The 17,819-nt window shown below is 18.7% G+C and overlaps 2 protein-coding genes across 2 annotated transcripts; both read right to left on the bottom strand.

Moving 5' to 3' along the window:
- Positions 1-8,450: 8,450 nt before the first annotated feature.
- On the bottom strand, positions 8,451-9,324 carry MKS88_003479 (uncharacterized protein; the record flags this gene model as incomplete). Its single annotated transcript, XM_067216573.1, has 2 exons — positions 8,451-9,122; positions 9,250-9,324. The coding sequence occupies 2 exons, from the start codon at positions 9,322-9,324 to the stop codon at positions 8,451-8,453; spliced, it is 747 nt and encodes a 248-aa protein (XP_067073207.1).
- A 3,452-nt stretch (positions 9,325-12,776) lies between these two features.
- On the bottom strand, positions 12,777-13,837 carry MKS88_003478 (uncharacterized protein; the record flags this gene model as incomplete). Its single annotated transcript, XM_067216572.1, has 2 exons — positions 12,777-13,628; positions 13,790-13,837. The coding sequence occupies 2 exons, from the start codon at positions 13,835-13,837 to the stop codon at positions 12,777-12,779; spliced, it is 900 nt and encodes a 299-aa protein (XP_067073206.1).
- Between the last annotated feature and the right edge of the window lie 3,982 nt (positions 13,838-17,819).

Genomic DNA, 17,819 nt, shown 5'->3' with positions numbered 1-17,819 from the left:
TTTTCAGCGATGTCATCGTTATACAGTATAGTATAAATTAGAACAGCCCCAAATAAGAAATATAATTATAAGAGTTTTTACTAAAATAAAAAAGTACCTTTTTTCTTTCATATTATAACTGTTTATCCACTAGATAGTAATGAAAAGGTATATTTATTTTCATTGTTATTATATTTTTTAAAAGAGCAAAACACTTCATAAATAAAATACGTGTACAGAGTATATTAAAGCAAATAAAATTTTAAATATATTTTGTAAATATTTCTAAGAAAGTTATTATGAAAAAGGTAACATAAATAAATAACTTTCTGTAAATGTAATATTATTCATAAGTTCTCAAAAAAAATATATATATATTAATACTCTAACAGAACAATTATAAGTGTTTATTATCAGTAATTTCCATAACAACATTAAAATAAAATGGATTTTTTAGTTCATAAGAATTTTATTTTACAGCTAAAACAAAAAAAATATATGCGGTAAGAATAGATACTTTAGCTTATACTAGTAATATAGTCATTAATTTGTTGTTTAGAAACTTAAGAATGAGCTTACTTCTTTATATAGTTTATGCTTTTAAAACATTATATTATAATAGAAAAACACAAATTATTCTATAGTATACAAAAGTATTAATAGGAATGAAAGAGAAAAAAAAATAAAAAAAGACAAATTTATTATATGGCACATGTTACTCTACAATATATTTTATAAACCTACTACATGTACAGCATTTATACTGTAATCATATAAAAATTACATTCTAAGATTTAAATAAAGTACAAATTTTTATTACAAAATACTATCCAATTTAACAGTTTAATATATTTTTACCATTGTGTTATAAACGATATGCTATAATTTTTATATAATTTAAAATAATACATTTTTTTTACAATAACTAAGGTGAAATTTATTACATTTAAAAATAAAACAATTTATATTTTTTTATTATTTTATTTTTAAAAAAAAAAATTATAAATTTATAAGTTCTATAGAAATGATAATATTAAAAAAGAAGAAGAATTTAATAAAATAATATTTTAGTAAATATGTTACTTAAAAAAAAAAATTCTAATAAATAACCACTGCAAATAAAATAATTTACAACAAAAAATAACTTTGTTTATAAATGCAAAAATATAATATATAAAAAATCAAATAATAAAATTTTGGAGAATATTTAATGCCTACTTTATAATTTAACATTTTTATGGATCAGATAAAAACTTATATATTTTTCATTGATTTACATATAAATATTACTGAGAACCATATTTTAAATTTCATATATTAACTTAAAATAAATTAAATATTTTATGAAAAATACCTATAAAAAAAGAAATAGTTATATTCATTAGTTTTTGTTTAATAGAGTGAATGTGAATAATTATAAAGCACAATGTATTATTTTGATAGTATAATTATAAATTGATCAGAATATTCGCAAGTAAATTACATCTCTACAAAAAATACATAATTAAAAAAAAATATAAAAAAACTTTAAATTTATAATAGGCTATATAACACGTATTACATTATAATATTTCGCACAGATAAGAAAATAATCTTCTTTATTTCAATTTTTTATATATATGCAGTATATATTATATAGATGTTTATATATATAAAAAGATTAATTGTTCAAGACCTTTAAATGATTCTTTCATTTAGATGTCCTCTTGTCAAAATTTACAAATTTGTGTTTATATAAATATATAGAAAAAATTATCTTAATAATTAAAACCATCTAATAATAATAATATATTATGATACAAATTACATGAATTTATAAGCTCCATTTTTATGATTCCTTTCTAGATATTTGTGTAACTAATACAGTTAATAATATTTAAAAATATAATTTTTGCCTAAATTATTTTATACATGTTGAAACTATTAAAAATATCCAGATTAATTTAAATTAAATAATTGCATATATTCAGAAAAATGAGTGAACATTCAATAAATAATTTTTATTTTTTTTGAAATACTTTAGTTCTGAGTGAACAAATACTATATGAGAGTGTAGATGTATTAAATATATATATGTGTTTCATATATGCATATTTATTAACTCATATATACTTAAATTAATCCATGAATACTTTTTAAATTATTGTATATATAATGTCAATTTTAAATATAATTTCTCATAAATATAACTTTTGTTATATTATATTAAGTTTCTTTTAATTTAGCATGTACTTAATGTCATAATAAAGCATATGACTTTTTTTATTTTAATATTTCGTTCAAAAAATAATATGTGCTATACATATTTTTAGGGAAATTATTATTTTATAATTATTTCATTACGTAATATTTTTAAATAATACATATTATACAACTATTAAATCTTATCTACAATTCTAATATTACTATGACCTCTATTGAAGTATGTTCACATAAACGTTTATATATTAATATATTCTATAACATTAGGACCATTATGAGTTTTATATATATGTATTTCATTCTACTCTAGAACTTTACAGATATTTATTTTTTCTAATAATGTTTTTGTTAAAAATATATCTAAGACATTCTTGTTACAAACGAGATAACTTATATATATATATATATATATAATGTAATTATTATAAAAAAAAACAAAAAAAATTAAATTATAAGTTTTCCTTTTTTTATGTTACAAATAAATTCATGTATTACATTCATATTTGTATACATAATTACCTTATTCATATTTTTTATTACTACACATGTATCTTATATTAAATACTTGTTTTACTTTTGTGAAAATAATGAACATATCCATCAACATAGTACATTGTATGTATATGTACACTTAGTTACATATATGAAATGTTTTCTATTATACTACAATGAACTAATAGATTTTGGATTTTTGGTTATACCATTGCCTCTAATATATTTGTATTTTTTATATCCTTTTTTTTGTATTCTCCATGTTTACAATGAATACATTAATTGATTTCCATATAAAGATATTTAATAGAGGTAATCAGAAGTACGCTAACATTTCTAATGTAACATAAAATAGGCTACAGTTAAACGAATTTCCTTTCCAAATAATATATTTGACCAGCTCACTGTTCAAGTGAGTTACAATATATATGTTTTCTTATCCCTTTTCTTTGTTAACATCCTTAAGGTAAGTAACTCTTTTAGCGAATTCATGCATTGTCCTTATATTTTCTTGTTATTTATCTTAATTTTATCATTCGTTCCATTCTCTTTTAAGTACATGTACTTATTCCAAATTTTTCAGATGTATAAAAAATAAACATAAATTGGTAATATCTGTAAAGTAATGTAAATTAATTTCCAATATTTAAAAGTCTGTATACATATACATGTGTACACATGTTTTCCCTTTTATAACTTTTCATTATAAATAATCTAAAACATACAATGGTAGAGAGTATAAATAAGCATATATATATGCTTGCTTGTCATGTGCTAACAAATGCATCTAATAATGAATAATGCTATTCTACTAACGTGTATAGGTATGAACTCAATTATATCCTAAAATTGATTCAGTTAATGACATAAAATTGTTCTCCCATAATGAATTTCTTATTCTATTTATCTTTATTTTAATAAATTAAATGAGCATTAGTAACTTTATGAAAGTATTATTCCCATGGATTCCTTTATTCATGTTACACATGCATGGTACAACAACATAATAAAAAAATGTATACATATATGTACGAATCTCAGAAATAATAACGAATTTCTATAATGATAGCATAAAATGAAATAGATAAATCAAGCTGTAAAAAATGCATCCTATTTGTTTTATTAGATATTATTGCTTTTATGTAGGAAAACATGCTTCCATAAATCATGTTAATAACATAGAAAATAATTCAATATAATTTTTGACGTTTAAACATAAAGGTGCTTTTTTTAAAATATAAGAAAGTATATGTCTTTAAATATATAAATTCGTATTTTACATTATGTAAGTATACATATGTACATGTACACACACTCCTATATGCATTTACATACACACATGTTCTTATGTACATGTAAATATACACGAATGTATGCCCATACATATGTATACATTATAGCAGCATGATTCACACATATAAATTCTTTAAAAATAATTTTAACTCTTATGTCACCGATTCCCAAGAAACTACATAATTATATGTTTAGTTTTTCGAAATTTTGCACTTTCATACATGCATTGGAAAGAAAAAATAAATTAGAAAAATTGTGTAGAAAAATACACTAACATTTTTTGTTTGTCCTTTTTGAATAACACATTTATGTGTATATGCAACTTTGTTTTCAAAAAAACTTCGTAAGATCTGTTTGAACAATGAATAAAATAGGGACATAAAATGTTTTCTTAAAATACCCAATTATACACATGTTTTTGTACCAATATCAATCATGTTTTATGTTATTTACCTTTTTTTTATATTCTTAGAGTTTTGCATGACCTTGTCCGAAAATGATTTTCTTCTTCTACATTCTCTCCTTTTTCAACATAACCTGCATTCTGGATAAATAAGACATCTTGATAGTAGTGAAGGGAACCTAAAAAAAGAAAGCGTACATCTCGTTAATATAATACTTAAAATCTTTACATATACATAATATTCATTTACTTAATTTTCTTATTTTATATTTATTAAGGTACTCGTGCGTGCAATACGTTAATTCTTATAGATATAATGAAAATTGATACCCTAAGTACAGAAAATAAAAAAAAATTTCCATTTTTAATTGCGCATATAAAAAAAATTATTATATAAGTTCAAAGTTATTTACACAATTCGGTGACATTACCATAACTATAAAACTCAAATTTAGCTCTACACTATTTTTAAAAATTCGTGCTTGAATTCCATTAAAGTTTAATAATTTCGTATTTAATAATTTTAATTTTTCAAAAATTAATTACAAAAAAAAAAAAGAAAAAACAAATGAGGTAGAAGGAATAAATAAAAATGTGAAATAATAGGGAAATATTAATATGTTAAGTAAAGAACTTTTAAGGAATATATATATACATATAATAAATGTTATTCACACATATAAACATGTAAATACTTAAAATCCATTAAAATGTAAGTTAATAAAAAATATATATATTTTAGAGGGTAATAATGGCATATAAAAATTAAAAACATAATATCCAGAAGATCCATAAAAGAGCATTTTCTTTTATTTTTTGGGAGAATAATTTAACTTTTTTAAGATATTAAATTTATACCTTCTAATATATATAATTATCTTTCCCTTTGGTGGCTTTAGCAAAAATTAAATTTGTTGTTTGTAATTAACTTAATGTATTCTATAAAAATACAAATAAATTAAGAGCTAATAGCACTAAGGAACAATCATAAATATATAAAAACAATTTTTTTCAATTTTATAAAAATTTTATTATCATATTTACTATTTGGTTTATGCAGTTTTTATATAAATAATTTTTATTCCTTATACAAAAGAATATTTCTGTAATATTTTTCATTATGTTAATCTGTAAGAATGTTCTTCAATTTTGTTGTATTTTTATAATTCTATATAATGCATGCATTTGTATTATTAATATTTTTAAATATTTCCATACAAATAAAAAAAATTAAAACAACGTAATTTTAGTCTAATTTATTTTCAAAAACAAGAAATAATTATTTATCTATAAACTCTAAATAACAAAAATTTATTAAAATATGATTACATTTTGAATAAAGCGACAATTAATACATAACAATTAATATAAAGGTAACGATATGAAGTAACTATCAGTATTGTTCTAATATTAACTAAACATTTACTTATTTTAGTTTTCTTATATATATAAATCTGTAATATTATGATATAATGAAATTAATTATTTTTTTATTTGTATATCTCATTTCTTTTCTATTTTTTTAGAAATTTAACTATATAAATATTATTCTACACAAAAAAAAAAAAAAAAAAAGTACACATAACAATTCCAAAACTCACGGATGCGATGAAATTAATACATTTATAAGTATCCTCAATTTACGTTAAAAATTTTAGTCAAAAAAATCTTATAGCATGTTTTTTTTTTTTTATACATCAAAAATAAAAAATTAGGAAACGTTACAAATCTTTATGAAATATTATACGTAAACAACAAAGATATATATATTTTTTAAACTTTTTAATGCTTACTGGTATGTTTTTCATGTATATAATTTTTTTTTCACATATTGTACTATAACATTTTCTCATAAAAATATTGCCATTACTACAAACTCAAAGTATTTTTAATACTTGATTAATTATATTAATATATAATAGGAGCAACTTATTATAACTATATGCATATATAGGTGAGTACTCAATATAAAATATTTAATTATAAACAATATTTTGTAAAAGTTAGAACTTCATATTATCATCATGAAATACTCCTATTGCATTGTTAGCAGATTGTAAAAATATATATATTTTATTGTATATTCGAAATTTTTTACAGTAAACTAAAAGAAACCATAAAATTTTTTCATCTTCTACACACAATAAAAATAATATAATTATGTATACTCAAAAAAATTTAAATACCTCATTTTTAGAAGAACTACCATGACATAAACATAAGGATTATTAATATAATTTTTCCTTGAGTTATCTACATTCAGAAGAATGAACTCATTTTTAAATTCATATATTTTACATACTCCAAGATACACAAATGTATAATTTTCTACTATACAGAAAAAAAAATAAAACAAATTACTAAAAAGAAATATCATAAAGAATTTATAAATAATGGCATTGTATTAATACATAATGTTAAAGAAAGTACATAATATATGATGACCGCTGCACTACCATATTCCGAGGTAGAAACAAAAATAAAATTATAAAGCCTTATAATTTATTATTGAACTCATAAAAAATTCCAAAAATAATGAAAAGGAATATTTAAAAAATACTTTAAATAAAGTATTCATACATAAGACTATAGAAATATGAAATTTTTAATAACGCGAAAATTATGATTTATGTATATAGGAGTAACTTTTCTACTGTACAGTTTGCAAGGAAAATATTAAATACCTCATTCAAAAATTAAGTAAAAAAGATGGAATTTTAATTCATATAAAATCGAAAAATATATAAAATTTAATTTTAAAATATTTAAAATATGAATTTAGTGCTCCATGAGTAAAATTACTAATATTTTCGCATACTTAAAAAAAAAATATTTTGTAGATATAAAATTATTTAATAACTGCAAACTATGATGTTAAATTTTCAATAAACACCTTTTCGCTAGAAAGAAGAGTTTTGTTTTATGTAAGTAAAAAACAACTGCCTAGTTTTTATTTATTTATTCTCAATATACTATATCAAAAGTTATCTAATATTTTTTGAGAAATAATTAATGAAAACTATAGATATTTAAAATTAGTACCAACTAGTAAAATAAGAAGATATATGTTATAAAAAGTAGACATAAATTTTATAAATAATATTTAAAAAAAAAAAAAGAATTTCAATATATGATTTATGAATATATAATTAAAATTAATTCATTAGATTAATAACAGAGCAACATGAAAAATAAGAAATACGTGCTCTATATTTAATTATAAATGCTCAACATAATTTATATATAAATATTTTGCACAAACTCCAGTTAGCGCAACAGCTAGGAACCATAATAATATAACAAATGGTTTTAAAAATTCATTTATACTTAGTGATTGATAATCTGAAATTTAATATGATATTATAGTTATTCTATAATTAAAAAATATATTATTAAATTATATATCTATATTTTGACATTTTCTCGAAATAAAATAAGCTAAAAGTCTGTTAAACATATTTTTTCAATATATTAGTTTTATAATATGTTTTACATGGGCACATTTTATGCAAAAAATATTCAGTTCTGTCCTAAGAGAAAAACAAAAATATATATACATGTATTAGTATAACGAAATACATATGCTTTTTTACATTAAATACAAAACAACACACATTCATTGTTAATTTAAAAATAAAAACTTTTCTTAATTACTTGAACAAATAATAATTTTAGATTGCACTGAGATTCAACAAAGAAATCAAAATTGATTAGTATACTTCTAAATTAAGAAACTTCTATATAATTATGTGAATCGTACTATTATACATTCAAATTAAGGCACAACCAAATATATTTCTTAGACATATATTTATACTCATAAATATATGTGCTACACCATAATATTTAAGCTATAATAATAATTTAAAATGAAAATTCAAAAACATTAATACATTAAAATTGACAAAAAAAGAAGATTATATATTTCTGTTTCTTTGTATCAAAGAGACTAGATATACGTGTAGCTTTATAATACTTTAGAAAATATATATATTCATATTAAGTATATCAATATAGTTGTTTAATTTACTACTTCATATTAAAGTTTTTAGTGATAGACAAACATTCATTTTTATTCATTTTACTCCGTCATTAACTTAATTCTATTATATTTTTCATTATTCCTTAAAATCCTATAAACTACTATTATAACTACTACCGATAATACAACCACAATTACACTAAATAATGCTATATAAATATAGAACATCCCTGTTTTTCCTGCCTGTTCTAGAGAACTATACAAACTTTTCAATAATTCATCACTTTTTATCCAATCATCTACAGTTTTCATAAATGGTAATCCCGGTAATACGGATAATCCTATTCCCAAAAAGAAAAAAAGTAAAAATAGAGCAACTCCAAATTTATATTTTCTAAGTTTTATTTTTCTTAAGGATATATCACAAATTCTTCTTTTTTTTTCAAGAAAATGTTCATAATCTTTTTTTTTAATCCATTTTCTTTCAAAATGGAAATGCTTCCCATCAAATATTCCATCATTGTAATCTGTAACTTGAGTATAATAATGAGCCATATTCAATAAATTTCTATTAGATTCTTTTTTTGCCGTCCATTTTTCATTATTACATATATTTTTTTTTTCGTATTTTACATTATGTGGTACATCCTTTTTTAAATATACAATTTTTGAATCTTTGAGCTTTTCATATTCTCCTAGTAATCTATAAGTTCTTGCATCTAATTTATTATTATGGTAATAATTGTCTTCCAAAAATTTACTAAAATATCTCTAAATGAACAAGGTAGATATTTATTATTTAAATATATAAATAAACTATTATTACAAAATATTATTAATAAATATAAAACATAAAAGTTAAGAATAATACAAAAATATTTAAATAACGTTATCATACCACATCAATGTTAAAATGATATATCCAAGTTAAAAGAATAAACGAACCAATATTAGTAAATATAATTATCTTCATATTCAGTCTCAATATATATATTTTAAATATTCCAATATATTAAGTAAAGAAAAAATTAATAATATTATTATATTCTTCTAGTGATATGAAAATCTATATTTATTAAAAAAATTATTTTTTCGTAAACATATACTAAATATACATGAATATAATGTTCTTTTCCACATATTCAACGTAAAATAACTTTAAAAATAGATTATGAGATTTTTAATTTAATTCTAATACAATAAAAAAAACTTTCATTAAAATAAAAAAATTTGAATTGATTCATAAATATATGCAATATATAATTTATTTATATAATGTAGTGCACTAATTAAACGATTCTTTTATTAATAACTTTCAGAATATATAGAAAAATAAATATGCGTTTTCTTATTTTATGTAAATATTAAGTTTATCTATTATACAGAATGTAGAGAATATATAAAATATATTTCTCGACATAATAGGACAACAATTATCAATTTTAAGTATGGTATCCTAATAATAATTCAAATTTTGTAAACACATTTTTTAAAAACTAATTAAGTATAATTATAATAAAATTAATTATAAAAGAAAAAAATAACATATGAAATGTTAATTATAACACTTCCATTAATTAGTACTCAAGCACATAAAATTTTTTAGTGTTTCTATTTTTTTAAAAAATCATACTTATAAGATCTACATAATCTACGAAGTACTGTCAATTCTTAAAGAAAATACAAACTAATTTTTTTTTTTTTTGTAGCATAAATTTTAAAAGTTACACTTTTTAATTTATTCAATTATTTTCTAAATGAAAATTTTGAATATTCATATATCTAAAACTTTAATTTCTTTTTAATTAATTATATGCTCATAGAAGATATACTAATATATTAAAAAAAGAAAAAGAAAAATATATGTTAAGGGAAAAACCTCTACAGAAATATCATTTGCACTAGCATTAATTTAAGGATATTTCAAAAAAAGTAAATTTAAAAATAAGGATAATATATATTGTGTATATTATACATATAACAAATGATAAAGAATAAAAATACAATTTATTAAAATGTACTTTTTAGTATTTTTCTGCTGCAGTTTTTAACTGACAAGTCATTTTTCATTTATTCCGTTGTAAATATATAAGATCACGAACATATCTTAAAGTTACAACATAGTAAATCCACATGAATATATAAATAATATTGTTTTAAAAATGTATTTAATAAAAATATTTTATAATATCGAAATATTTATTCATCTTATGTATTAGAACACTAGGAATTATAATTATTAAAATAATATGGCTATAATAATTTATTGTAATTATCTGAAATATAGCATAATATTATTGATGTTAGAAAGTATGATTTTCTCAAGATAATAATTAAAAAATTAGAAAAAAGATATTACTAAAATTGTCATTAAAATTTCATAGATTTACACAATATATACATTTATTGTATCATTTATGAAGACTCTTATTAATTTACGTTAAACTGATACTATGAGTTAATGGTTCAACATTTTTTCTCATATAAGATATTAATAAATAATTTGTAAAACCGTCCATATATAAATTCTAAAATTATTAAAAATAAGTTTTTTATTTTAATTTTTTTAAACAATTATTTATGAATAACTTTTTCTATTTTAGAAATATTCATCATTTCTGAAGATTTTTTGAGCATTTATTTTTAAAATAATCTATAATTTTCCATATTATTTATGTTTTCGCTATATTAAGTAATAAAATACAAATAGATTAATTGTCTTATAAAATATTTATTCTTAACCTTTTATAATACATAAACATTAAGTGAACTGTTTTATTAATATATATATATATATATATATATATATTCGTATTAACGTTTTATTATTATTTCAATAATTTGTTGATTAAATATTATTTTTTTCAAGCTTATCTTATAAATCTATTATTTATATCAATATATTATACTTTTAGTTGATGATGTTTTCAAATATATGAGTACTGATAGTAATTAAATTTTTTTCTTTTTTTAATATCTTATAAAATAAAATTAATATATATTTACATTTACAATGGAAATATTACTGTATTTTTATATTTTTTAATGCTTATTAATTCTTCAATATACATAATATAAAACTACTACCCTTATTTAAAACTTCTACAAAAAAACGTCAAAATTTTTTTAATAGACTTATTTAAAACTCATTTTATCACAAAGAACAGAGTAATATACCTATGAATTATTTATAGAAAAATAATTTTTTTTCTTAATTAGATTTTATTTAAAAAAAAAAACATTATTAATATAAATTAATTAGCAATATTCAATATAAACTATATATATATCTATACATATTTAAAATAATATTAACCATATACATAATATATTAATAAACATAAAAAAAATAATATCACGTTATTATATGAATGAGAAAAATCTTATATTTTTTTATTACCCCTAAAGATAATTTATCTTTTTACGTAGATACATAAGCCTTAAATATTTTACTATTATATTAAAAAAATGTATTTATGAATATTATTTATTAATAACTCCTTACTTTTAATTCATTAATTTAAACTTTAAATATTGTAAAAAATATAAAATATATATTCTACATTTATAAATTTTTAATATAATATATATTTAATTAATTTTTACCATATAGAGTTAACACTTGAATTCACCAGAATAAAAAAATAAAAAATCTTGGAACTCTCCATTTAATTGTGAATTCTTAGAATTATTCAGTTATTGAACAATTATAAGTATCCTAAATGTAATAAAATATTCTATTATTTATTTATATTTTGTTCTTTTTATAATTCAAAAAAAACAAAATAAAAAACCTTTAAAACATTATTTACAATGAAATTGTTCGATATCGTATTTTTCATAAAATCTATTTTATGTAATAAATATTATGTTTTCTTTTATGTATTATATGTATCTACATAAATACAACAAAATAAATTTACTTCCAGTCACCTAAAACAAAAAATAATAAATATTTTTAATTTTAAATATTATCAAACATTTTTTAGAATAAGTCAAAAATTATTCATTTTATAATAGAACAAATAAAAAATATAAAGTATTGTTCATAGTTAAAATATAAATTAACACGAGTCATAAATAAAATTATATAAAATGTCTTACTATATGTTAATTATAAGCAGAATTATATCTTTTTCTTAAAAAAATTTTGCAAATATACGAATATACACAATAATCCAGAATATTCAATTTATATGAAACGATACCTTAAACTATATGATAAAATAGATTAAAACATTCAAATTCACAACAAATAAAAATATATGATTTTACTGCTGCGTATGAATTAAACCAGTTATATTAACATACATTTATAAAATTTAAGCAATTATAGGTATATATATTATGAATACTATTCAAAATATTTAGTATATTATATTTATGGTTTAATTATATATAGGAAAATATTACATACTATACATTTTACCTTTTCCTGAGTTTAATTTTATCAAATTTTTTAACTTTTTTATGATAATAAACAAGTCCTGATATAAGAATTATACTTAATATGAATATGGGCACAAAATATATAAGAAATCCCAAAAAACCTGACACACAGTAGTTTCTCACCTTCTTTACACTATTACTTGTGGTTTCCACCAAAGCTTGGGTGAACGGATTTAGAGATGGCTTCGTCAAAAAGGCATATAAGTATGCAAATGCGGAAGAGATTTCATCCTTTTCAAATACCTCTGATAATGGTTTAATTCTTGTAATATGAGAAAAAAATGGATTATTTTTAAGTATATCAACCTCTACAACAGGTGAACTATGTATTATTAATTTTAACAAACCACGTGTAAGTCCACATCCACAAAAATTATCTAATATGAATGATACTGTTAACACTAAAAAAAGTAATAAAGGTAAAGCTACTCGTAATCCGCATTTTTTAAGTATTATTTTTTTGTAAATCTTATCACTAATTGTCCTGTTGTTTTTTAGAAAATCTACATAATCTAGTTCTTTGAATATTTTTTTTTCTAAATGAGAATATTTTTTCGTTTCAAATATACAAGATTTATTCTTCATATTTTTTTTATGTACTCTTTTATTTCTTTGTGAACTTCCATTTGATTGTTTCGTTTTTCCTGAGGTACATTTTTCATTATTAAATATATCTTTTATATAATTTACTCCATTTGGTATTTCTTCTTTTAAATACAAAATACTTGAATCCTTATCCTGCTTATTTTTTGCCATTAAACGGTAATTTCTTCCGTATAACTTTCTACGTTTGTTGTAGCATTCAACCAAAGATTTACTTCGCCTACTCTAAAAATGTAAAAAAAAATTATTATTTATTCTAATGAATAAATTCTAGCAAAAAAAAATTACTAACCAAAATAAAACTCGAAAAAAATAAATATTATATATGCACTTAAAATTATAATAATCATATAAATGTAAAAATGGTATACATAACTTAAGAGGACAAATGCAGTAATTTTAACAAATAATAGTAACATTGTTTTTCTTTCCATGTTAAAAAACTATAATACAATAATATACTGATCAGATATATAATTAACAATAATATGTTTTTTTAAACATAAAAGACATTATTATGATTTATTTTTTTTTTATTATTTTATCATAAAAGAAATTAAAAATATGTTTTTACAATTTCTCTCACAATAGAGAAAAAAATATAACTTCAAAAACATATACTGAAATTTTAATATTAATATTGTTTATAAGAATATAACTTTACATAATATAATATAAATTGAATTCAGTAAGAAATATTCAAAATATAAAAATTATTTATTCAATATAGAGAATTAATTAAATTGTTATTTTTTTAATTTTCAAAATAAAACAATATATATATATATTATTTCATAATATTTCGAAATATTGTGTATATATATGGAATTTAGAACGTAGAGAATATAGATAATATATTTTTGTGTATATTAAGTGAAGTATTTCTCATTAAATTTACGTTAACTTGTTAATTATTATAATTTTTTAACATTTATATTAGAGAAAAACAGGTTATTAACATAATATTATTAATAATTATAACAGTATAATAATAAATGAAGAAAACAATTTTGTTTTACAACCTTTTGTTTTATTTTTTTTTGTAGTATGCTCATTAGTTCTTTTTTAAGTGTATGCCTTATTTTATGATTTATAATGTATTTATAACATCAAATTTATAGTATATGACTTACTGAAAAAGTATATATTTAAAAGGTAAATAAAAGCTGATCCATTACTTTTTTAGTATAATTGTTGAAGCTTATAGTATTTAACTAGATATAATATATGCTATTCTATGTAAAAGGAAAGTTTATAAATATATCAAATTTTTTTATATTACTTTTTATTTTTTTAAAGTTATATATATATATATATATATATATATAAAATATGATAAAAAAAAAATAAATATTTATAGAGTAATTTTGTACAAAGTACATTACATAATAATATTATAGGTAATATAACATAGTTACTTATGTCGATAGTAAAATGAATAAGAATTTTTGTTATCAATATATATTTCACATATGTTTAAGTAATTTCTAAAAAACTTTGTGAGCTTCAAAAATTACATGAAACAAAAAATAATATTAGGAAACTTTAAGCACCCTATATAAAAATAATGATTCAAAAATTCTTATATCCATAATATTTCATTAATAATTAATACATTAAACGAAAATTATACGATTATTTATTCATAACTTCAAATTTGAAAAATAAAAAAAAATATTATATAAAACTTTACCTCAAATGAGTTATTAAACATATAATATGCATAATCATTTTTTTATAAATATGACTTACTAGACTTACATTAAAATAAAAAATACATATAAGCACAAAAAAATATATCCTTTTGATCTTAATATATGAAGAACAACGTAATATATTGAAAATAAATTTAATGTATATAAAATGTTTTTAAAAGATAATTCAAATAAACATTTAAAACCATAAAAAAAATATATATAATTTTTAAATATATAAATCACCTCACTAGATTCGCAAAGTTATATTCATTGTGATTTTACATATTAAATTAAAAGGTCAAATATTTATCATAATACAATCCTACATGATATATATTGTACATATAATTTTTGCTTAAAATTCCCATATTTATATTGTAAATATTGAGAAATATCAATTTTATATTTATATATTTAAAATAAAATATATTTATGTACAATCCATAAAAATATTAAATTACGTCAATAAAATTCATTATTATAATAAAGATAATTTAGAGACATGTGAAATTCTAAAAATATTTATAATATTTTCCCTTACTTTGTGTATCAATATATATTTCTATAATATCCAGGGCGCATAAGAATAAAATTATAATTATACATTAATTTTTTTTATTAAGAATATAATTTCATTAAGTATAAAGAAAAAATTCATTAGATTCATGAATAATGTTATTTCTGAAAACAATATATGAAATGTAAATAGGATACAATTTAATTTTTTCAAATTCCAACGATTTATTTTAAAAAGTTTACTAGTTCATAAATAGCCAATAAATTACAAAATAAAGTAATTATCTAAATTTCAGTTATATATTCCTTATTAAAGTAAAATAATTTTCTTTGTAACACAATCCCTATTAAACAATAAATTTATTAATGAAATAAGAAATAAAAAATTAACAAAAATGTTATAAATGAAAGTATTCCCATAGAATAAATAGTAAAGAGATAAAGATACATGACGATTATTTAAAACATTTTTTCTACGTAGTATTGATATATATCAGGCATTCATATATGGAACTAAATCCTTTAAATAATAGTTTTTCAAAAACAAAAATATATTTATCACTGAAAATACCTCACATATAATACACATATATTTTTTGATTAATTTATATTCTGTAGAATTTAAATTAAGTTTAAAATTACACTAACCTTTTCAACCATAAGCCTATTCAACATAATCACCTTTATTTTTTGTATCATCTTATCCAATTTCAAATAATATATCTTTAATAGTATATTATTTGTATCTTTCTCATTTTCAAATAATAATATATATCAGTTGTTGAATCTAAGGTTCCATTTTCGCTTCTCCATTGATCTAAAGATTTATCTAAGGTACACTACAATGATAAAAAAAATATTTTTAGTATTTATGGTAAGATAAATTTACTTACGTATGACGAAAATTTACTTATAAATATATTTAAGGTGAGTTATCAAAAAATATAAGGCAAATTCTCATCTATACTATCATTACACCTCATTACATAAATTAGAACACCTCCAAATAAAAAATATAAGGTAAAGATTATATGTCTTCTTTCATATTAGTATTATTTAACGCTATAATATTTTTAATTAAGTAAAATAATAACATTTTATATACAAGATAGCTCTAAAAATGTATATGTATATGCATTGTTATTTTATATTTTAAAAAGGAATAAGATTACATAAATAGAATACAAATATAGAGCATAAAAAGTGAAACATAATTTTAAATACATTTTTGTAAATATTTTCAAAAAAGTTATAAAAAAAAAGGCATAAAATAAATCATTTTTTGTAAATCTAATATTAATCATAAATTCTCAAAAAAAAAAAAAAAAAAAAAAATATATATATATATATATATTAATGGTTTAACAGAACAATTCTAAATTTTTATTATCAATAATTTTCATAAGAAAATTAAAATAAAATAATTATTTTAGTTCATAAGTACTTTATTTTATAATTAGAATAAAATAAATATATGCGGTGAGAATGAGTACATTATATTATACTAGGAATATATTCATTAAATTTTTCATTAGCGTCCTAAGAATTATCTTATTCATTATATATATTATGCCTCTTAAACATCGTCTTATAATTGAAAAACATAAATTGTTGCACAGAACTCTATAGTATTAATAGGACCTAACGAAAACAAAGAATAAAAAATAACAAATTTTTTTTAGGGCATATATTTAATATAGCATGAGTCATAAAACTACGACATGTAGAGCATTTATACTGTAATTATATAAGAACTATATTCTATGATTTAATTAACGTACAAACATTTTTATTTTAAAAATTATTATCCAATTTAACACTCTTATATATATCTACCATCTTATTATAAATGACATATTATAACAGTTATATAATTTAAAATAATACATTTTATTTATCATGACTAAAGTGAAATTTATTAAATCTACGAATTAAATAATTTATATTTTTTATTATTTTATTTTAACAAAAAAAAATATAATTTTATAGGTTCTATAGAAATGATAAAATTAAAAAAAAAAAAGAAAAATGTAATAATATAATACTATTAATAAATGATACTTTAAAAAATAATTCCACTAAAAAATAATTGTAAAATAAATAACGATAAGAAATAGAAAGAGATAATATATAAAAAAATTTAGAAAAATATTTAATACATTACTTTAAATTTTGACATTTTTACGGAGGAGATAAAAACTTA

This window comes from Plasmodium brasilianum, chromosome 10, assembly GCF_023973825.1.
Source record: "Plasmodium brasilianum strain Bolivian I chromosome 10, whole genome shotgun sequence".
Lineage (NCBI taxonomy): Eukaryota > Apicomplexa > Aconoidasida > Haemosporida > Plasmodiidae > Plasmodium > Plasmodium brasilianum.
Note: the sequence above shows the minus strand (reverse complement) of the source record. Positions and strands in the feature narration are given on the sequence as shown.